Here is a 22,882-nt window from a genome sequence, read left to right as displayed (position 1 = left end):
AGCACACTAACCAATAGTTTCAGTGTAGCTGTTTACTACACTTACATAATTACTATGAAGTAGCTACAATTGATATAATCTACTGGTCATTTTAACCAGTGAACGCAGCGGGCAGTGCAAGCTATAAATGAGAAGCCTGATCATGTTACCTGCATGTTCTTAGCACAAGTCCAAGTATTATGCTGACAAGGACTGGGTTAATCCAACGTTATTCCAACATTCATTATTTCATCAGTTTGGTCTGTCATATGTGCTACTGACATTACAGGTTTACATCCAATCAGGATTTGATCCATATTATTTCCCCTATCTCTTGTTCGTGTCACTCTTCACTGCACATTAAATCATCAAACTTATAGCCATCACATAAATTAAAAAAAAAGGAACCTAGTCTAGTTCCCTTTGGAGTTATTTAATGTTTTATTTTAAAGTGAAACAAAAGTCTGTTTCTCTTTAAGATAATCAGTGTCGATAAAACAGGACAACAAACAGGAGGTAGCAGTGTGTTTTTTCCAGAACTGCGGGGCCCCAGGGGTGCTAAGCTATACAGCCACAGCGCCGTGGGGAATTCCTGGCTATCCAGTTGGTTAAACGATGGCAGGCAGGAAATGGAGCATGCTAAGTTGAAAAAGCCACAGAGAAAGAGAGAGGGAGTTTTGAAAAATCTCAAGTGAATTAGCCTGCAATATCTGTTACTTCACACAACTGTCTGTGAACTAAAAGATCCAAATGAGCAAAAACTTCAAGATCACTAACCAGGAAGATGAATTTTGGGGGTCCGCTTCTTTAGATTCCTTGTAAGTGAAATGATATCCAGCATATTATCCACAATGAGGAGAGGGGGGTGGTTACAATATCCCAACAATCCAGGTTTAGATCCAAGAGTGTTTGCTGTACACTTCAGAGTGTGAACAAGTGAAAAGTTTCCTTCAGAAAGCAGAAGTAAGTGACTGTCAAGCCTCCTAGTTTGCCTTAAACTGAGGGAGGAGTGTGTCTTCCCTCCCGCTCTACTCTGTTCTGTTCTGTCTGTCGGTCTGTCTGTCTGTCTGCTGGCTCCAGCAGGGAGGTGTGTATGTGTGTGTGTGTGTGTGTGTGTGTGTGTGTGTGTGTGTGTGTGTGTGTGTGTGTGTGTGTGTGTGTGTGTGTGTGTGTGTAGCCTGCTCATTTCCTGCCTGGATGTGCTTCTGGGCTCCAGGCGGGCAGGCTGCTCAGGAACACATGGCCAGCCACTGTTCTGCCAGGGGTTCCGCATTCCACACAGGCGCACACATACACATACACATACACACACACACCCCCCCACAGCCCCCTGTGACCCGTGTACTCCAACACTCCAACACACACACCCTCCAGTCCTATGCAGGACACCAACCTTCCCCCACCCCACCCTCAACTCTGTTATCAACTGACCCACACTGGAATGAACACACACACACACACACACACACACACACACACACACACACACACACACACACACACACACACACACACACACACACACACACACACACACACACACACACACACACACACACACACACACACACACACACACACACACTGCCCTGAGGTTATTGATAATTGGCAGTCAGTTGGTGCTTTGTGTTATTGTGGTTGTTGGATAAACTACTTTAAACGTCACACCAGCTACTTCATCTGCCTGTAAACAGTCAGTCTTCACTACAAGAAACTGCATTAAGGTCTTACTGACTTCATTTAAATTTTGCCCATTTAGCAGACACTTTTGTCAGAAGTGGCTAAAAGTGAAAGAGGAGGTAGGTGTCCAGCATCTTAGCTAAGCTAAGCTAATTCTGTACTTTCGGTGTGGCCCATATGCAATCACAGTCATCTTTTATGACCCAAAACATGCTATTCTTTTCCTTTTTTTACACCCAATAATGTTTTAAAGGGGTTAACACTAATTTCCACTGCATAAAACCCGCAACTAATGGAACAAAAGGGTAAAACAAGTGAACATTTTATTGTATTCATATAGAACATTCCTGTAAAGTGATCCACAATTTTCCATGACATTAACTCAGATTTCGGAAACTCTTCTTTGGGACATAACACACAACAAGCTGCTTCCTTTTCCAGAAATTCCATGACCAGTAGGAATCCTGCTACAGTAATATGAATATATGCATATGAATGTATGTTTGTGTGTGAGAGCATATTCTCAATTCGTTACAGACGCCCTTTAGCAGGAGAGGCTCTCAGTCAAAAGGTACATTTTTGGGGGGTTTTAGACATTACTGAACAGAAGGTACCTGCCCCCTCCTTACTCGTTTCTGGCATGTGTTGCTTCTGTTTCAGTCCAACTACAACAACAGAGGGAAGGTAAACACGGAGCTGAGGGTTGACCTCAGGCAATTTCTTTCACAGTTTTCACTATCACAATCAAATCCATTGTTTAAACAGGTGCAACATCTGTTTAAAATGTATTTAGAGTTTTTTTTGGGGAATTCTGAATGGTCTTAGGGGAGCTGATATTTTCTTAAAACAAACTTCTTTCTGAAAACACAGAGTCTGCTGAAGCTTTTACAGTTACTAGAAACACAACCATGGCTCTTTCTGCGTTGTACCTGTATTGTAGCTAAGCTAGCAGTTGAGATAGGCTAGCTCTCCGGTATGTGTTTCTGTCAGTGTGTGGGATCAAGTCCGGTGGTGCTTCTACAGCTGTCAACAGCCTAAGTCCAAACTGTTGCACCGAAATACCAAGTAGAGGGTCAGCAAAAAACAGCAAATTCCTGTGAATGATGCATCTCAAATCAGCAATTGTGTGAAAATAAGTGCAGTGGGTTCACAGACTCCCACTCAATGTGGAGGCAAACGGTTGACTATGTCAGCCCTGGCCCTGCAAAGTTAATGGTGAGTTGAGCCATTTTCAACCCAGAAATTTGGTTTTGAATTTTGCCTATTGCCTTTAATGGATAGTGACAGCTGAAGAGTGACAGAAAAGGGGGGAGAGAGGGGATGACACGCAGCAAAGAGGCACAGGTTGGACTCAAACCCTGGGACAGTAAGAACTCAGCCAGCTCTACCAGGTGAGCTATCTGGGCGCCCCATAAAGAGTGTCAGTATGAACACAAGCACTGATGTGTTTTCACAGTACAGTCATATAATGTAGTTTACAGCTCAACGTTTTTAAGTATGCAGTACCTGTTTAAATTTTATACTGGGTCACCTTTGAGGTGCAGAACCACAGAAAACAAATCAGGCTGAAGCAGGTGAGACATCATGTGAGACTAGAAAATTGCTGCTGTGTAGCTCAACAATGCACTAAATCACACTGTGTGATATACAAGTGCGAGGGTTTCGCCGTAAAACCCGTCTTCTCATACCTTGCTTACAGCTCTGTGACATGCTGTCTCCTTTTTCACGTTACAGATGAACACACAGACAGACAGAAACACACACACACACACACACACACACACACAAACACACTCACAAATACACATACCTTTTGACAAGATGACAAGATGACAAGATAGAGCAGCTTCTTGTGTAATGTCAGACAAATCCCACCTCCTCTCACTATATATGACACCTTCACGTCTCACCCCGCCGTGATGTTGTTCTCTCGTTTTCTATGTGTGTGTGTGTGTGTGTGTGTGTGTGTGTCTTGGTGATTGTTACATACCAGCATCTTGCCAAGTACATGTGCTCCTTGACGAAGACTGATCCAGATAGCAGGATGTACCAACAGGTAGCAACGCTGTCTGGGCTGAAACGAAGAGAAAGAACATACTGCTGTAAGAAACTGTAACTTCTTCATAACACCTCACAAACAATGCGTTAGAAAGTGTGGACTATGAACATTTCCACATTCCCATTATTGTACTTTTGTTATATTTCATGATTAATAATTACCTGGTATTCTAAGCTAAGTGGGATTTTTTTCCCTATACTTTGGGGCTCTTTAAGTTGTGGGCAAGTCCTACTCTGCTGCGATTAATACATTTATTTAATATAATTTTGGGACCTTTATTGATAAGACAGCGGAAGATAGACAGGAAAGTGGGAGAGAGAGAGGGGATGACATGCAGCAAAGGGCCACAGGTTGAAGAACAACATAGTTTAAGGATAAGCATAATAATAAGGATAATAATTAAATATTGTATCACAAGAGGCAGTGAAGAATACCCATTTGTAACACGTTCAGCCACGTATTTGTGATGAGTTTGGGTTGCTCTCAAAGTAGAGCTTATGTAGTCCTCTTTCTGGACAGTTTAAAAGTATCCTGACATTAAAAGTCATCAGTTCTTGTGAGTTTTTCCACCACCTCTGCTGCAGCCTCATTTCAGGTGAATATCTACACCTAGGGCTATTCTATTCATCATGAGTATCCATACATTAATGGCTGAATTGGCTAGAAAGAACAATTGAATACATTCCTGGGTGACATTTTTCCAACGCTTTAAAAAATGTAGCAGTTCTCTAAAGAGAATTGAAGAGCAAGATGTCGGAAAGGAAATATAAAGTGCACATCAGAGCTCTGAATCCTTAGTGCTGCATTTTTCATTAGCATAAATGTATTCTTAGGATGTCAAGCACTATAGAGACACGATACTGTATAATGTGCCATCACTGCATGGTGGAGAGAATCCATTAAAGTCAGGCAGTCACACTAAAAGGACTACAATAAACAGAGCTGAAACAGTCACGTAATCTGGTCTGTCATTCATTGCAGCCGCAACAAAAAAATATTTTATTTCTGAAAATAAATCCAAAAACACGGACTATGTGACTGTCCATGCTGTTTCACGCCCACATTTTATCTATCAACCCCAAACATCAGTCTAATTCACTTCATAAAAAGCTGGGTGCTCCAGTCAGCAGCAACCCAAGACTCAGTCATACATACTGTACGTACATACATACATGAAGAAGTCCGTCAGAAGAGAACACACAGTATCTGTGCCTGTGGTTATGAATATGAATAAAGACACTGGGAACATGAGGAGTGTTTGAAGAGCTGAGGTGAGCGATGCACCATAGTGGGAAGAGAAACACCTTATGGAAAGATTGTAATGAGGACAGTAGCTTTTGCACCCTTTTAAAAAATATTTCAAAAACATGATAGAAATGGATAGAACACCGTTTAAAAGCTATGTACAACTACCAAGTAGGGATGCTGTTTTTGAGAAAAATAAATATCAAACGGGGCTATGCAGGTAGGCTTTTTAAAGATTTTGCAGTTCAGAAAACGGGTGCCATCCCTCTTCCATGATAAATCACTGATGAATCACTTAACTGCTGCCTGGCTCTGCAGAATGACCACAGGTCATGTAAAGAAAATTGAGTTTTAAAACGTGGCCACACATTGTTTAATCTGAGCGTTAAATCAGTAAGGTGTATAGATCAAATTATTCAAATATTTAATTATAATGCTGCACCCCTACAGTGGACCCGGTCTCAACATTCATCTTAGTCCAGATGGCAGTTCAGACATCATCTCAGCATTTATTCACATTGTTCTTGCGCTGATTTGTTCCATTTAGTATGACATTTTGGGGGTTTAAACAAATCCGTTTGTTTTCTGGCTGAGGGTAACATGATATAAACTCAAAGCATCTCGGGTGTAAATCTGGTGTTGATCGAGAGGCAGAGAAGGAGTCAGAGAGGCCAGAGGAGATAAAGAACCGGCTCTTTATGTTCCATTTATCTGTCCTTTTACTGGGTATTTCTGAGAATTGTTTAATCTAATTTGCAAACTCAGATTTTATAAAGATGATACTCACATGTATCAAGCCAGGGACTTAAAAAAAGGAGCCTGACAATTTCCATAATTGGTTTTTAGAGATGACAGTATCTTCAAAATCAGATTTTGTTTGTGCAACTTATTGCTTTATATATTTATAGTGTGATTGTATGATAAATATTGTATTAAACTGTTCATTTCAGTAGTGTTGTGGTGTGCCGATTCAGCCTCTTTGTGGTTCAAAGATTTCCTTTTTCCTGTTGCAAATGTTGGGAAAGTCCTGCCTGACAAATACTAGTGCATACTGCACAGGAACTGATCTGTTTGTATTACACAGAAGAAGCGATAATGCTCAGGCTGGCTTGAAAAGCAAAGAAAACAGGTATATTTGCAAAACCTCATGTTGCTACAGAAACCCAAAAACATGTTATAGTGCTGGACAGTTTTAAAAGTGATCTGTAGGAAGTGGCCGAGCATAAAAAGACCACAACAATGACCAACAATGGCCCCAACAATAAGCTGGCTGAACTCACTGAGGATGTGTAGCTTTTATATAATTGTAAACTGAAATGTAAAGATACCTGAGGGGGCATTTTATAGATTAACCAGTTAATTAGTAAATAATAGATGACACAAAAGTGAAATTATCATTAGTTGCAGTTCTACGAATGTGTGTATCATTCATTTATTCATTGATTTTTGGTGTTCTTTATCATTGAATGTTATATAGTAAAAGCAGGCCCAACATAATCATGTGTCAAAGGAGAAAAAAAGATTGTTTCTTGTTGCATTGTTGGGATTTAAGTGAGGCCAACATGATTAACTACTATTATGGTTTTATTGGAGAGACCTTGATTGCTTTCATCTGCTGTCTGCAGTGTGTATGCGTGTGTGCCTGTGTTTGTGTGTGTGTGTGTAACAGCTGACTAATTGGACACAGCAGGCACTTTGTTCTGGGTTAAGGTACTTAAGACTAGCCCCTAGTAGAGAGACAGGCTAGTGTATTGAGAGAGAGAGATTTTGTGTGTGTATGTGTGTTTATTTGATGGCAAATTAAACCGCTGAGTGTCTAATGTGATTCTAGCGAGCGTGATAATGCATCAACAGCATGTGAAGCTTCTCTCTCATCCCTTCATCTGTCTCTGTCCTCCCTCTGCCTCTTACACTTCCTCCACATCTCGACCGCCCTCCCTCTCTTACTTCAAAATGCTCTCTTCCCCTCAATTCATATTCTTGTCTTTCCTCCCTCTCGACATTGCTATCCTTTCCTCCTTCTTCTTCCTCTTTAGCATATTCACCTCTTGTTTTCTCTCCTCCTCTGCAGTCCTCTCTTCTCATGTCTTCTCTTTTAATATACCTCCTTACATCTCCCATTTGCACGCCACTTCCTCCCTTCTCTTCTCATCTCATCATCTTCTCTCTCCCTCTTTCACCAGCATCTTGTTCATTTCTCATCCCTCTTCTCTGCCCTCGGATCGGCCTGCCTCTTGACTAGTTTTCCTCCAAATCCACACTGCGCATGATGCTAAAATGACTTATTTGTGCCATCTGACTCATCCGTCTCCGTATCCATTAATCCGCACACCCTGACAGGCATGCAGAAAGGAAGGGTGACAAGGTATCAGTGGATCTGTCGACATTACCATCGGCTCTAGACTAGAGATCTCATCCAGACAATAGTATCTTAAACCTTGAGTTGGCCTCAAAATCAAATGCAAGAGCACCTCCAGCAGAAGACTTGAGGTTTTACTACCCAGTTTGAAAAGTTTATTCAAGAAGCAGTACATAATACAACCTTAATCCACATTTTCCTCGTAATATTGTCTCTTGCTGAATTTTATAAAATGAGCTTTTGGTCGAAATGATCGTATACCAAGTAAACATTTCCTGGTTTAACAAAGGTTCAGGATATCTGCAAGTTTGTTAAAGCCGAATTTTGCCTGTTTCAGGCTATTTTAAAAGGATACATCTGGTAATATTCTAAAATATTCTTATTATCAACAAATCTCATAAAGAGACCAAAACCAACAAGGAATTGATCCAAGACTATTTAAAACTTTTTCTTTTTTAAATGAGGTACATTTTGGCTATATGTGTGGCCTGTTTTAAACTAGTAGCAATGAAAAGTCTTTTGGCTGAGAGCCACAGATGATGAGAAGTTGAAAAGTACTGATAGTGTTTCTTGTTTTTTTTTTTTTTCAAAATAGAGAATAATGCCAGCCTTCTCCTTCAACATTGCGTTTAAGACCAAGTTTAAGACATTTTTGTAAACAAATTACACTGGTAAAATATGAGTTATAAGAGTATAAATGGGAAAATGAAAAGAGCAGTTTTTAAGTTACATTACAGAAACACTAAAATAAAAACAATAAAATTTCCGCTTTGTGGCAAGGATCTAGCTGGTCTCGCAAACCCCAATTTTTCAGATTATACCTCAATGCACCATGTGTACGGTCCTTGTAGCACTAAACATGCTTACAGTTTTTTGGTTGGGACAGATGCACTCACAGTTTTGATTAAATCTAGCTTGTGCTAGTTTGAATGCACTTGTTGTAAGTCAACTATACTGATGTGCCCCTGAGCAAGGTATCATTTGCTTTGGTGCAGCAGCTGCTGACTGTTGTTATTCCAGGCAGCTCCAAAGTGTGAATGTTAAGGATTGTGTGATTGTGAAGCAGGATACTCTTGAGAAATATTGTGAGACTTCAACCGAGTAAATGCTGGTTTTCCTCATCAGATATTTGATAAAAAGAGAGAGAACATGAGAATACTGCAGAGCGCTTCCTGCTCAGTGAGAACTCGTACTTACTAAAACAGGATGTGGTTGGCCTCATGTCTCTCATACCTGGCCGAGGTACACATCGACCTGAGACAGAAAAGCAAAGATGTTAACTTTTTCTCTCCAAAAACATACATAATAAATTTTTAGCTTTCACAATCCATCACATATCCATCCTAAACTTTTTGTTTCTCAGAAGACACCATTCTCTCCCATTTTAGACACCATTATTACAGTCAGTTCAGAATGTTAAAGTGACCCGCTACTCTTTGTCTGACTGCTGCCCAACATACATTTTCATTTTCTTTAGACTGAATCATAGCAAAATGTTGCTGGGTCTTTGGTTGATTGAACCAAATTATAAGAGAACCAGGGTTTTTACACAAGTCAAGAGTTACGGTAGATTTTTTAAATCATTTATTTACCAAGCATGAAAAACTGCAGTCTTTAAGATGTTTATATCCATCTCCCTGTGTCCTTAAAACCCTCCACTGTGGAATAATTTCTTATAAATGGTTCAGATTATAATCCCACAACATTGTTTGTCAGGGAGGGGGCTCGGACTCGCATTTTCATGTGAACACTCTTACACAAATGTCATTGTTGTCCCTTGCTCAACTGACTCAAACTAGCAACAAAAACATTCCAGACTCAAGGCAGGACATTTAAAAAATGCGTTGTATGAATGTATGAATTTCTTAACAGTGCCTCAGCTTGAGTGTCCTGTCAAAAGGATGAGAAGATATTTACTAAAAAAATTCTAAGCACTTTTAAACCAGTTTGGGCAGGGTGTGCCACATATAACAAGTCATGCAGAAAGTAGGCCTAAAGGCTACTCTGAAGTTAATTTGGTAAACTTATACTGTGGCTGACACTTAATTTAATAGTGGCAAATCAAAACTCTCAAAACAATCTAAAGTCAGAGTAACACTGAATTTAGCTTTTAGTGAAATGAAAATGACTTACCTTAGCTGATGTTCCCTAAGGTGAGAGAGGACGTCCATGTTGTAGAGTTTGCAGTAAATGGTGTTCAGGTCCTGCGGGACAGAAAGACAATATTAGCGAACATATCACCATCCACCAGAAACAACATTCATTGCCTTTTCAAACAACATATACTATTTGCTCACAAGTCTGCAAAATCTGCAAACTGCTGATTGTGTTTTTAGTATTTAAAAAGTGAAAGCTTTTAAAAGATTAGCTCATTGTTTAGAGTGTGTGGAATGTCTAAGCTCTGTGTAAATCACATCTAGTGCAGTACTTTGACAGAGGCCACTCCGAGTATGCCAAACGCTGCCTATCAAATTGACACCCTCAAACCAGACAGGCAGGCATACCACTTATGTATGCACATGACAGCAGTGAGACAAGCACAGATATATCCACCCTCGGCCTTAAAATAGTACTCTATCAGGGCCAGCTGTCAAAACATTAAGAGGCTGACAGAGTGTGTGTGTGTGTGTGTGTGTGTGTGTGTGTGTGTGTGTGTGTGTGTGTGTGTGTGTGGAGAGAGATGGGAACAGCTTCATATAAGCATCTGTAGGACCAAACAAACACAGTGGCTATTGAGGCCACAGGACAACTACACAACTACTTTTACCAGGTGGACTGCATGGCTGACTGGTTATGTACACATACTGTACATGCTCTCACACTAGGGGTGGGCGATATGGGCAAAAAATAATATCTCAATATTTTTTGGGATTTTGGCGATAACGATAATCAGTCGATATCCTTTAAAATGTGATTAGAATTGTCTGAGCTGTACTTGTGTCCACCAAACGCGTTTACAGCGCTCAAAAACTCATTTTCCGAGCGCCCAGCGGTGTTAAAAGTTGAACAGATTTCAACTTGAAGCGCTCTGAGCGCTGCGCTAAAAAAACCGTCTCCGCTGACATCTTTTTACCGCTGAAGGCGCTTAGCGCTCTGAACGCTGAAGCCCATAGGACCCACGTCTCGGCACTAAATCATCTGAAGTACTGGTAGCTTCAGGGACTGGAGGTGCTTGCATTTTCTCTCTACCATCACAACGCGCTGCTAAACTGTTGCAAGGAGGATGCTAGCGAGAGGTCACGTAGGCCCACTAGTTGTGTGACTGAATCCTGCCATGCTGTAGAGAGCGCTGCTGCACCGTGTATTAATGGATGTGAGGAGTTTCCGCGGGCGTTTCATTGTTTTTGTCGAAGTAATTTAAATACTCGATAATGGAAATTTGCACATCGTCAAAACAACAATGACGATATTATCGCAAACGATATATATCGCCCACCTCTATCTCACACACAAAGATACACACAGCGAGACACCAAGGCCAATTAATTACAGAGATTAACAGTCCAACGGACGCTACACAGTATACAAAGACTATCCTAAGCTTGCAATGCATAATAGTTTATAGTCCATCAGCAGGTTAAAGGAATAGTTTGACATTTAGAGAAATATATACGCTTATTGGTTTTCTTGCCAAAAGTTAGATGAGAGGATTGACACCACCCTCAAGTCTGTACAGTAAATATAAAGCTACCACCAGCAAGTGGCTAATTTAGCTTAGCACAAAGACTGGAACTGGGGAAACCGCTAGCCTGGCTCTGTCCAAAGTGAACAAAATCCACCTGCAAGCATCACTAAATTTTCCACCTTGTTTGTTTGATCCATACAAAAGGTTAAGTATAAACACAACAATTCACCATTTCAGAGAGGGCCGGGCTATTTCTTGGTCAGAACCAACAACTTCCTGGAATCTCCGCTGGTTGCCTGGTCACGGCCTTTGGACGGAGCCAGGCTAGACGTTTCCACCTGTTTCCAGTCTTTATGCTAAGCTAAGTTAGAATGCTGAGGGTGGTAGCTTTATATTTATTGTACAAAAATAAGGGGGGTTTCAATCTTCTTTAAAAAAAAAGCATAGTTCCCTAAATTTCAAACTTTTCCAGCCTGTGCCCATCTACTGTAACTTTGAACCCAGATCATTAACATTTCTCTCTACCACTTTTCTGTCATTCTCTAGGGGCCAATGTTAGGGCCCAACATCACACATTTACATGTTTCCTGTACAACTGAAATGGTTGGCTAAAAGTAATAAGTTAAGCAGAACGTGCACATTTAAACAAAAACTAAAGCCACCTAGAAACCGCCCCATTCTTTGAAACCTCTGAAAGTTGAAGAAATGTTTTCCCTAACAACCGTCCCACTTTAGGATAAAGCCAAAGCACAGCAGTTTAGCAAGAAGGCAATTAACTAAAACTAATAATGCTGAAAATCCATAGAGGACAAATTCATGTGTTGCCTTTGTTGGAACGCCATTCACTACAGATTTTGTTTACATAGTGCTTAAGCAAATTGAGGGTTCATTTGAATTCATTGGCAAGCATTTCATACAAAAACAGACAGCCAGACAAAACTTTGATGTGTACTTTGAGGGTGTGTAACCTGAAATCACACTCCTCAAAGACATGAAAATATACAGAAATGTTATTAAATAAGAAATGATCCATCATATTTTTAACAGGTAACATATGTCTCTTCTTTTAAATGACACAAACACCCTTTTTTTTTGTATATTTTTTTGGGGGGGTTTTATTGCCTTTATTATAGAGACAGTGGAAGATAGAGAGGAAAGGGGGTCAGAGTGAGGGGATGACACGCAGCAAAGGGCCGCAGGTCGGATTCGAACCCTGGGCTACTGCAGCAAGGACTCAGCCTCGGTACATGGGTTGCCAGCTCTACCCACTGAGCTATCCAGGCACCCAAACACCCTTTTTTTTTTAAATGTTTTTTGATAAGGTTGTAATAAACTGTGGCGAGATGCAAACTTTCGCCAAGACTCCACAAATGTCACCGTTGGTGTCTGAGATATTATAACAGATTGGTGAAAGAATTAAAACATGAATAAAACTATTGCAAGCTATTACAGCAGAATAATAGCAACAGAATCAATACAGCAGAGCGAGAGACCAGAAGAAAGAGGTGCATGCCTTTGTGAAAGCATACTGTAGTTTCTGGTGTGTGTGTGTGTGTGTATTGGTAAACTGAGTCAAGCAGTGGGAGCCAGCGGAAGCAGAGATGAACACTAGGGACTGGGGAGCCTTTAATGCAATGGACCAACACACCTCTGATGTGTTGTTGGCTCAGTCTGACACAGGAAGGAAGGAGCAGAGAGAAAGTAAGCATGAGGGCGAGAGACAGAGAAAAAGGAGGAGAGGAGGGAGTGACCGGAGACAGACAAAGGAAAATACCAAGAGAGAAAGACAAGGATTAAACATTAAAGATAAGAGTTACAGATACCAAGTTTGCGAAGTTTGTTCCATGCACTTTGTACAACATTGCTGTGCAACCTGAGAGCTATATTGTGACCAATAAAGTGAGAAAATAAATATACTTATTGATAGTGCCTATGTGAATGCACAGGTGAAATGTCTCAGGTTTTGAACACTTTGTACAATTTGGCAAGATCCCATTCATAATGTGACTTTGCTAACTTTGCCTTTAGTTCTAACATTAATAAACAACCAGAAATTTCCAAACCCTCGTCCTAATATTGATACTAAAGTACTTCCTTGTTTTAAGAATGAAGCAGTACACAAGTAAAAGTTGCTGTGGCGTCGCTGTTTGAACACTCAGTGACGGTGTGCTCTGCAAACCATGGCCCTAAATTTCCTGAGCTTTCGAAAACTACTACATCCGAAGCAGGGACTTTCTTAACAGCTGGCACTATCGTACAGGAACTACATTTAGTCTCTGGTTCCTCTGGGTGAAATGAATTGAATTCTATAGTTCCTCTAACGGTTCTTGGTCCCCTGGGAAAGTTCCTGCGATGGTCTCTTCTATAACAGTTGGTGTTATGATGCTGGTATTTAATTATTTCATGCAATTCACACTTGAGTAGATATATCTAACAATTGTAAAGAGGAACTACTTAGTTCCCTCTAACAGAAAAGCACAGCAGGCTCTGTAAGACACTGACAACTGGGCACTTTGTCTCAGCCATCTAAATAAGAGTTAAACGCTGAAGGACAGAGAGCGCGACTGGGTCAGCTCTTCACAGCAAGAGTTGTAACCTCCATTTACTGATCCCGAGGCAGTGAGCAGAGAGCAGGCATGGAAAAGCCTGGTTCACTGTGGCGTGTGGCAGTGGAACTGTATTGACTTTAACTCACAGTTAACTGGGTTAGTGAGCACAACAAACTGCTGTAGCAAGCATTCCTGTCATGTTGCTGAGCATGCATGTGTGTATGTGCATGTGTATGTACAGTAAGTGTGCGTATGTCAGGACGTACGGGCCTGAGGCGACTAGCTAGTGCGGGGGCTCAAATTAGGCGAGACAGCCCCCAATACCCACCTCACCCCTGCTTGTTAGTGTGTTCCTGGGTTACATTAAATACTCTACGCCTGATTCAAAAAGACATTGTACCACCAATCACATTATTTCACGAGTGACACTATGTATAACGGGGCCCCGGTGGCATCCTGGAGGCAAACCGATCCTCATGATAAAGAAATGTCCCACAGCACTACCTGAGACGCTGATTTTTTTTCACTTGGATGTTTGACCTTCACTTTGCACAATTATGTATGTGCAGTCTGAAACTAGAGGGCTGTTTTTACATTCATCTGCTGAGGGGGAAAAGTTGCTCAGCGCTCACCTTTAAGCTCAGATAGAGACATGTACGGGCAGGATTCTGTAACGTACAGTGTGATGTAAAAACTGCAGCGAATGGACTTTTTAGTGAAGACATGTGATGTGACATGAATTCTGTTTTTTTGTTTTTTAAATGAGGGAGAAGGGGTAGGTTATTTTAAAAATGTATAATATAGGTAATTCAACCTTTTTCATGGAAAAATAAAAACATATCAGACACAAATTACTATTTAAAGCTGAGTACTTTTAAATAATGGTATTAATACATGCTTCTGTAGGGCCTATCACCTTAAAATGTCATCATTGATCAGTCCATTTATTAGTATTTCAATTCATTAGTCTGTAAAATTCCAAAATCCAAAGATATAAAGCAGCAAGTCATAGCATTTGATAGGCTAAAATGATGATTATCACATTATCATTATCACAATTGCAGTCAATTCAAACTCAATGGAGCAAAACTTGACTCGGGTCTCAATGCTGATCTTGACCATGCTCATTTCTGGGGGTCACATGACTTCTCAGGTGAATCCATTTGAATCAAAAGATGACACATAACGGTGTGTGCTGTGTTACTGTAAAGGGGCATAAAGTCTTGAGATACCCCATAGTTATAGCAAATATATGGATTTATTTGACTACACAACCCTTAAACAATACACATGCTTCTGCTACCACCACTACTACTACTACTATAACTAGTACTACACACATCCATGCAGCCAACTGTCCCCGTTTTGTATTGATTGGTGTAAAGCAGCTCATCAATAGGCCCAGACAGACAGATAGCAGGATGTCCGAGGAGGGGGATCTCTGCTTTGTCGTTTCAATCGGTGAACTCCCAGGGAGAGGACAGTAATGTGATCACTGCCCTGCCCATGCCAATCTCTCCCTGTCGCTGTGCCCTCAATATATGTATACACTGCTTGGACTTGAACTGAGGGTGCGGTGGCTGCGGTCTGGCTTTGGGTAGCCTACACAAGGGAAACAGTCCCCACATTTTAATGTCAGTTCAAAGATCTATTCTGCAGTGTTGCCTCCATTCCCTAACCCACATGGAAAACCTAACCCCAATGTAATAAAATTGGACCAACAACTAATCTTGTTTTTGTTGCTAAATATGTGCAGGATTCAAGTTTAGAAGCTGTAATTGACCATTTCTAACTAGGTTTGCTTTGTCTTAACATACAGACACTAGTGGACACGAGCTGAATCTACTATAGAACAGCTCTGATGCTCCTGATTTCAGTGGGTCAAATCTTTTGCACGTCCAAAACTAAACAGTACTCATTCTTAAGTAGGATCTGAGAATATATGTGTGTGTGTGAAAATGTAAAAAAATTTAAATAAAAATGCACACACTAGAAATAACAGTTTAGATCTAGGTTTACATCCATCAAAGTCATGTCCTTCAGACTCAAACCCACGTTCCATGCATTGTTGTCTCATTGTCCTCCCTCAGGACAGCACAGGGCGGCGGAGAAACCCTCCTCAGTGACTTCTGACCTTTGGCCTGTCCTCCCTGGAGGCACATGCAGTGGCCTGATGACCCCATCTGTGATTAGGACATCACAACCTCAGGAGAGACATCCATTAACTCATCACCAGCTGAGGCCGTAGCATTTCATTTAAACCAGTCTGATATGGTCTAACAGCGGAAACAACTCTAAATTATTTTACCTTTTGAGGATGATGAGATGATTGAGATGCACATGGAGTCATCAATTCCTGCCTTACACCTTGCTATTTTGTAGAGGTTTTAATCCCAGTTGTAATTGAGGGGGCCTACATGCCTAAATAGTTGGGTGTTTCTCAGAATTTAGCTCAAATTACTATACATTGAAAAGAAATATAGTGATATTACCTTAAAACGAAAAAACACTTTTGTTGCAACAGTCACTCACATTTTCATGTTCTAATTAAAGTTCCACATAACTTCACAAACCGGATGAAGATGTTTCAGTCAAGAGAAAAGGGCTGTTTTTTGTTTTTTTTCAAACTGTTAACAAGTCAACTCTTTGAAGATGAAGTTTATGCAGCTAACTGCAGAAATATCTAAAAAAAAAAACCGAGTCTAATCTCATTCTCAGAAGTGTGTCTGCCAAACTGTAAGTAAGACAAATGGAACTGATCAGTAATGCTCTGAGCTTGCAGTGCTTCTCCCGGTGGGTGGGTGGGTGGGTGTGTGGGTGTGTGGTGTGTGTGTGTGTGTGTGTGTGTGTGTGTGCTGATAGACAGCATGTGTGTGACTCAGGTAGCTACAGTGCTGTTGCTGCCACCTCCTGGCAGAAACATCACTCTCATTACTTAAATAAGATTTGGTCCAACAGATAATGTATGTATGTATGTATGTATGCATGTATACCTACTGACTACATTTTACATTAGGAAAGCAGATACACAGACATCAAGGGCAGATTATGAAAAAAAAAAAGTTATTTGAAATATTTGTTTACTGCATTAGAAAAGTGATGTGAAACTAGTTTGCTGTCAGAGCCGTTATTTGACCCCCCATCACAGACCTTGAATCTGACCATCTTAATTTGGTGATGCTATTCTATCCACACTTTACACTTCTATCTTTAACAGTAGATGTGTGTGTTTGTTTCTAGCACCCCTAACCCTGACAGGATACTGACATTTTTGACATGCGGCCTGCTAAAGTATGCCAGTTACTCATACATAAACAAGCTGTGGCAGCACAGAACCAGGACCAGTCATACAAAAGCAAGTTGTTACAGTACAGAGGTTGTTATCCCACCCACAACATTTCTCCCTTTCGAATCGAGAGACGGCCTATTTACACAGAATTCATGATATGTTCAGGCACTCCTACATGAGTAAGAAAAACAGAGGCTACTGTTGTGCAAGAAATTCCAACTCTGGAGGCTCACTTTTTGACTTGTAACTAGAACTGGTTGTAGTTTGAGTGGTTCTTTGATTATGTACCAGGTATGTTTATTGTCCCTAAGGCCAGTAAAGTCTGTAAACCCTTTGTGGACTGTAAGAAAACCATGGATGTCACTTTTTCATATATGCCGTAAAGAGTATCATTGCTTTCTTTTTCTGGTTTGAACTTATGCCATATACAGTGGTTCATGACTTTGTGGTAGCAAGGCAAACTTTCGAAACCAGTTGCAGTGTTCAAAATACTTCCACTAGATCTTTTGTGAAAAATTGACTTTTCAGGAGGAACCAGCTCTGTCTCCAGCTGAGCCTGCCTTTGTAGAGAGTTCAATTACCCCTCGGCCCACACCCGCCTCCACCAGAATGTACAGTATGTCAGTAGAGTCTGTCACTGACACAGAGAGGATATTGTGGACAGACGATACAACAAGTTCATTCAAGCCAGGAGAACAAACAGCTTGGCTAACATCCTGCCTGTGTAGCCAGCCCTTAACATTTACATTACATAGACTACCGACTCCCCAAGCCTCTGTGTCAACATTGTGCTGGGATATAGCATAACAGGGCTAAAAGCCACGAACCAAAATGCTTTAGTGTATAATATATTCAGAACGCACACAATTTAATACTTTGAAAAGTCTTTAAAAAATATTCCATAGTGTGATATGTATGTGAGAAAATATTAAATAAGAATAAGAATATGGGGATTCAAATTTGATAAAACAGAAAGTCTTGTATATGTTTTAATATTTTGACCAGGCTCATGAATAAAAACCATCTGCCCTGTATGCTTAAAATAGAAAATGTTACATCAAGTGTGTCTGGGGAGGGTACCGCTGAAGTTACAGCCCCCCACAAAACTTGCCAATATTGCCTGTATACCATAGCTGCAAAACAGTAATTTTAAAGACAGGTCAACTCTAGACTATAAACTGTGCTGCCGTAAGCCACCATTATACACATCTGCACAGAATGGAAATGCTGTGTTTCGCTCTCAGCAATGGACACAGGGAATGCAAATAGGCCTCAACAGAAATGTCGGATTGTCAGAGGTGGAATTGGGAATCCGGCATGAGTTCTCTCTATTGTACCATAAACCAAAGTGAGCCGGGGCATCAATGGAATTAGATGGAGAGTGAGTTTAAGTAGTTATCAATGCTTGTAATTTAAGGAAGTCATGAAAAGCAGTTGAAGGGCCTGCACTCCACCGGTTCAACTTCAAAAAACGTACAATACCATGATGATACTGACAAGACACATCATAACAAATGAATGCATGTGTGCTTTTTATTCATAGTTTTTTCCGCAACACCTAGTTCGCCGTTTGGGTGAAGCTTGCCGCAGAAACACCACCAAGTTTTCCCCAAAGAGCAGATGGTTTTATTAGATTTTGGAGCACATGTAGGTTTTAGTGCATGCAGCGGATAAATTACAGACTGCAATCAACTGAATACTGCTCGTCTTCCAAGCATGTAGGAGAAAAAAATAGTCCCTGTCTAGTGCAAGTGCCTGGTTTGACCATTTAAGAAAAGCGTTCAGTGTTGTTCTTTGTGCTTCTTTCAATGAATAAAATACTCTCAAGTTCTGATGTAACTGCCCACCCCCGTATTTGCCAGTACTTTCTTAAAAAACTGGGATTGGTCGAGTACCACTGTAGTTGGGCCACATACGGATAGACTGATAGTTAGCAAGATGGATTCTCGCATGATCTTATGATCGTGCAAGTCCAGCTGTCTCTCAGGGTTAGATTATGACTGCTGTAATGCCTCTCGTTCGTAAAACTATTGGAAAATGCTGCACATTTATTCTTAAAAAAAAAAAAAACATTATGTTAGAATCAAATAAAATACTGAAAAAGCCAAGACAAATGCATGGTCACTACTCATAGCTGCACAATCTCTTTACCAGACATTTAAAAGCTCAAGTGAAAGCTTAACATCAAGCATGATACAACATTAATATTCCTAAAGCCTTAATGGTTTAAACCTACAAGGGTCTACGAGGTCAACTATGATCCCACGGTATCATAACTCCAGACAGGATCATTATCCATACAACACAGAAGCTCACTTACAATCCCCTGCTCCACTGCACAGTACTGCCTTATCACTGTCAGCATCAATATGAGGTTTCAAGTACACTTGCAGCACTTAAATCTTAAATCCCCCTCTTTTTGCTCACAGCTCAGCCTCTTTTCCACTCAACAAAGAAATCATTTTTAGGAACAAACCTAGGTTGAAGAGAGGGGCTAGAAAATGCTCGCACAAAAAGCTTCAAAGACCCCTTTTTCAAGCTTTCACCACAATGTGATCCCTCAGAATTAAACACACATGAATGTGATCATTCAGCAAATCATTTAAAAGTACAGAGAGACATTAGCCAATGTGTGCTAAGCAAAAAAATTTTGAAAACAAATACAGCACAAGTCCTGGATCCTGAGAGTTTCCGCACTGAAAACTAAGGAGGTGGGTTCATAAAAAGCCCAGTGACGACAGTCGTGGTCCTGGTGGTGGAGCGGGTTTATGGAAACAGCGGGAAGGCGGGAGGGGAGAGCAGGGGGAGGCGTCAGTTTTGACCAGAAAAGAGACTTGTACTTGATACAGACTAACATATGAACATACGATTACATTTACAGTGTATGCTTGTCAAATCACAGGCAAAACATGTGGAGTTGAAGAAAATAACAGCCCTCAACACAGCTAAACAGAAGATGAATAGCCTGAATTGATCTGAATAGAGGCTACGGACACTTGATGAATCATTACTTTCCTCCCGGGAAGAATGCCAACTGTGCAGCATGGCAAATTTTTACCACTTTGTGCATAAAAGACTGTCACTTTGCAAGTACAGTACTATAATTTTGTAGTTTGTATTGGGAAGGTCTACTCCTTTTTAACTCCTACTAGAAAAGCGAGAGAAGAGGGAGTCTGGCCCAGAAAGCACCACACCAGCTGCCCTCTCTCCACCAGCCAAACCAAACAGCCCCACACATACGCACAAAAAACACTGCCACACACAGAAATGGAAAATCTGACCCTTAATGTAATCTTAGCTGCAGTTTTTTTTTTTTTTTAATGAAGTAGGCATAGGAAGTTTTTTTTGTCTGCAATGAACTTTCTGTGGCAGCAGGAAAAGGTGCACATTCACATTTTAATGCTTTCCTTGTTGTTGTTGGTGAGTTGTTTTAAATACAGTCATCTATACAACTTTCCAATGCGATCCAACATCTTAAAGTCATAAAGTGGGTTAGCATTCTCAGTATATTTTATTCAATTATGTTGTTGTTTTGGCTAAAGGCTACATTGCAAAAGCAAAAAGCTATTTTTAAAATGTTTTATTGATTAAAAAATCAATATCACTACTTTACAGTCACAGTGATGCAGGCCATCATCAATATCAGCCTCGCTACTAGCATTTGCCACACAGGGAAATTAGATTTTGTTGCTTTTATGACTGCCTATTATTATATAAGTTGTGCTGTGAAGCTGTGGAAATGTTCATGTTAAATCTGTACTAATTATACTGTACTTATTGCCCAAACTAGCTGCAAATTCACATTCAAAGAGATCTTAAACACCCTTAAAAGTGTTTGGCACTCCGTCCTGCCTCCTCTCATTACCAACTCATTTCACACACATCTATCATTTCCCTTGCTTGACAATAGTACAGTCTGCACCTTTGTTACATCTCTCATATACTCAGCTGTTAACATTATTCCATAGTTAATCTTAATCATTCCAGCTATAAGTTTTTCAGAGTCCAACACTTAGCTACTTAGCTTTTCATCACCTGCGGTTTTAAACTTGTTTGTCTTTCATGCTTCTGCCTCTCTAACTTCTCCCCCATTACCCCTCACCATCTCTGCTGGCCTGAGCAGTGGAAGACACGGCAGCCAGAGAGGTTTATGTCTGTTCAAAGCAGCAGATGTTAGGAACTGAACAACGCATTACTGAGCTGAACTCGGTTACTGCGGGATCCTGCCAGACAGAGCTCAGCTGACAGACAGAAGTTTGAGGGTGGGCGGCTAAGTTTAGGCAGGCACACAAACAGAAGTGTGCAAATACAAACATGAGGAAGCATGTAAATACTGCAGCGCTGGTTCTCGACAGGAGTCAAATTAAAATGTCTGATGCATGCACCCACTTGGCCTAGGCATAGCTGTCGTCTACTTTCGCTCATAGCCACAGGCAGGCTGTCAGATAGCCAAGATATGGAACAGATAGCTGATCTCTTTCACCAATCTGTTCAGACAGGCAGCTCTGCTCTGCTTCTCAAACTGCAGTGCCATAAATCCAAAACAGAACGGAGAAGCGTAGCCTTGTACTTTCAAACTATTTTGGATATTGCATGGGAAACGGTATGAGACTCTAAAGACAGAAATCACCACAGCTGAGCTTGCTAGCTTTAGTTAACCTGAAGAATTAACTCTGTTTTTGTTTGGTTTGGTTTCATGCAAGCTTTAGATGTTTCTGAAGCCCCTGGGGTCATGTACGAACCAGGTGAACCAGGAATGCATGGTTGCTCTGGTGAGAGCGGTACAAATATCAGCGAAATTTAACCACTACTAAAACACTAAATAAATGGGACTCATATGTATGCTTCATTATTCTTGGTTAGATGAAAAAACAGCAATCATCCTGAAAAGGTTTCCTGTTCGGCATAAAAGCCACTATTTATGTTGGGGGGGGCAAAGGGGCTGACGAGGGATTTAGTGCAGATTGTAAGCAGTTAAGTCCTAGCCTGGAAACTGTATTCTCAGTACAGATGATAAAATAAAATGTTCATAGATGCAGGAAAAAACACAATATACATAATCAAAACAAACTGATAGTCAAAATCCACTTGTTCTGGTTGTCTCCCCCAGACACAACAATAACTCTGTGAATGAACATGTGCCAACATTCACATATAATTTGAATATGTTCGCATTGAAAATATCATGGTGTCTCACGTTGAATCACAACATTGGACCACACTATGTTATTGCTTAAGTTCCAGCAGCCAAACCTTCAGCGACCTTACACTGAGACACACACAAATCCCTGCCAGTGAATGGCTTCTTATCTATGTAGACATAACCCAATGTAATTTCCATTTAACTGAGGACTGACTGGGCGGTAGACTATTTGACTGAGCTCACCAACTGGAGATTAGGCCAGAGGCTGGCAAAAAAAAGAGTTCTCTCACTCACTCAACTCTAGGTACTTGAAACTTTCTCAGCCCTTGGACAAATATAGTTTCCGCCTTGAAAACCAGTTGAGTGAAAAAGGCTAATGGAGTCCAGACCACCCCAATGAAAAACAAATCTGATCGTGGTGCATCTAGTCTTGGTGCAAACAGCATCAAGACAAGACAGACAAAAATAGAATCCAGAAGCATTTAAAGCAAATATAAGATTTTACACATGTTAGTACATCAGATTTCTACTTATGGCCACATAAGGAAGGCAACTGGAGGGTTAAATGCCCTTCTGAAGAGCAGAATAGTTTACACAAGGGCAGTGTTTTTCTGGCTTTTCAATTCTGTGGCAAACTGAGGCAAAAGACAAAATTCAATACCATACCTCTGTATCACTCACTCTAGAATGACAGAAAATGCTCTAACTATACTACAAGTTTACAAAATAAATGTGTGAGAGTCCAGTAGGGCTGGCCCGAAAAGTCAACTTAACCTTTAGTCGCTGAGAAAAGTCAAAATTCTTTTCGTTAGTCAGATAGTCGCAGAAAAACAAGAACACCACCAAACCCTATTTGTCAGAGGCCAGCTGATTTACAGCGGCTCCGAACAGGACTATTATGACTCTTATTATACTATATTATATCATATTATATTACATTATAAATGTGTACAG

The 22,882-nt window shown here is 40.6% G+C and overlaps 1 protein-coding gene across 2 annotated transcripts in view; it reads right to left on the bottom strand.

Moving 5' to 3' along the window:
• The window catches only part of LOC127363751 (rap guanine nucleotide exchange factor 6), a 147,997-nt gene that overhangs the window by 104,073 nt on the left and 21,042 nt on the right, over positions 1–22,882 (bottom strand). Inside the window, exons 2-4 of one of the 2 annotated variants that reach the window (XM_051400602.1) lie at positions 9,456–9,526; positions 8,520–8,576; positions 3,650–3,733 (exon numbers count right to left, since the gene is read on the bottom strand). In XM_051400602.1, coding sequence (XP_051256562.1) covers positions 3,650–3,733; positions 8,520–8,576; positions 9,456–9,526 — 212 coding nt within the window. Of the gene's footprint in view, positions 1–756; positions 994–3,649; positions 3,734–8,519; positions 8,577–9,455; positions 9,527–22,882 lie in introns of those variants that run through there. The other variant, XM_051400604.1, reaches the window with a different exon arrangement.

Source organism: Dicentrarchus labrax, unplaced genomic scaffold, assembly GCF_905237075.1.
Source record: "Dicentrarchus labrax unplaced genomic scaffold, dlabrax2021, whole genome shotgun sequence".
Lineage (NCBI taxonomy): Eukaryota > Metazoa > Chordata > Actinopteri > Moronidae > Dicentrarchus > Dicentrarchus labrax.
This window is presented reverse-complemented; position numbering and strand designations above follow the sequence as displayed.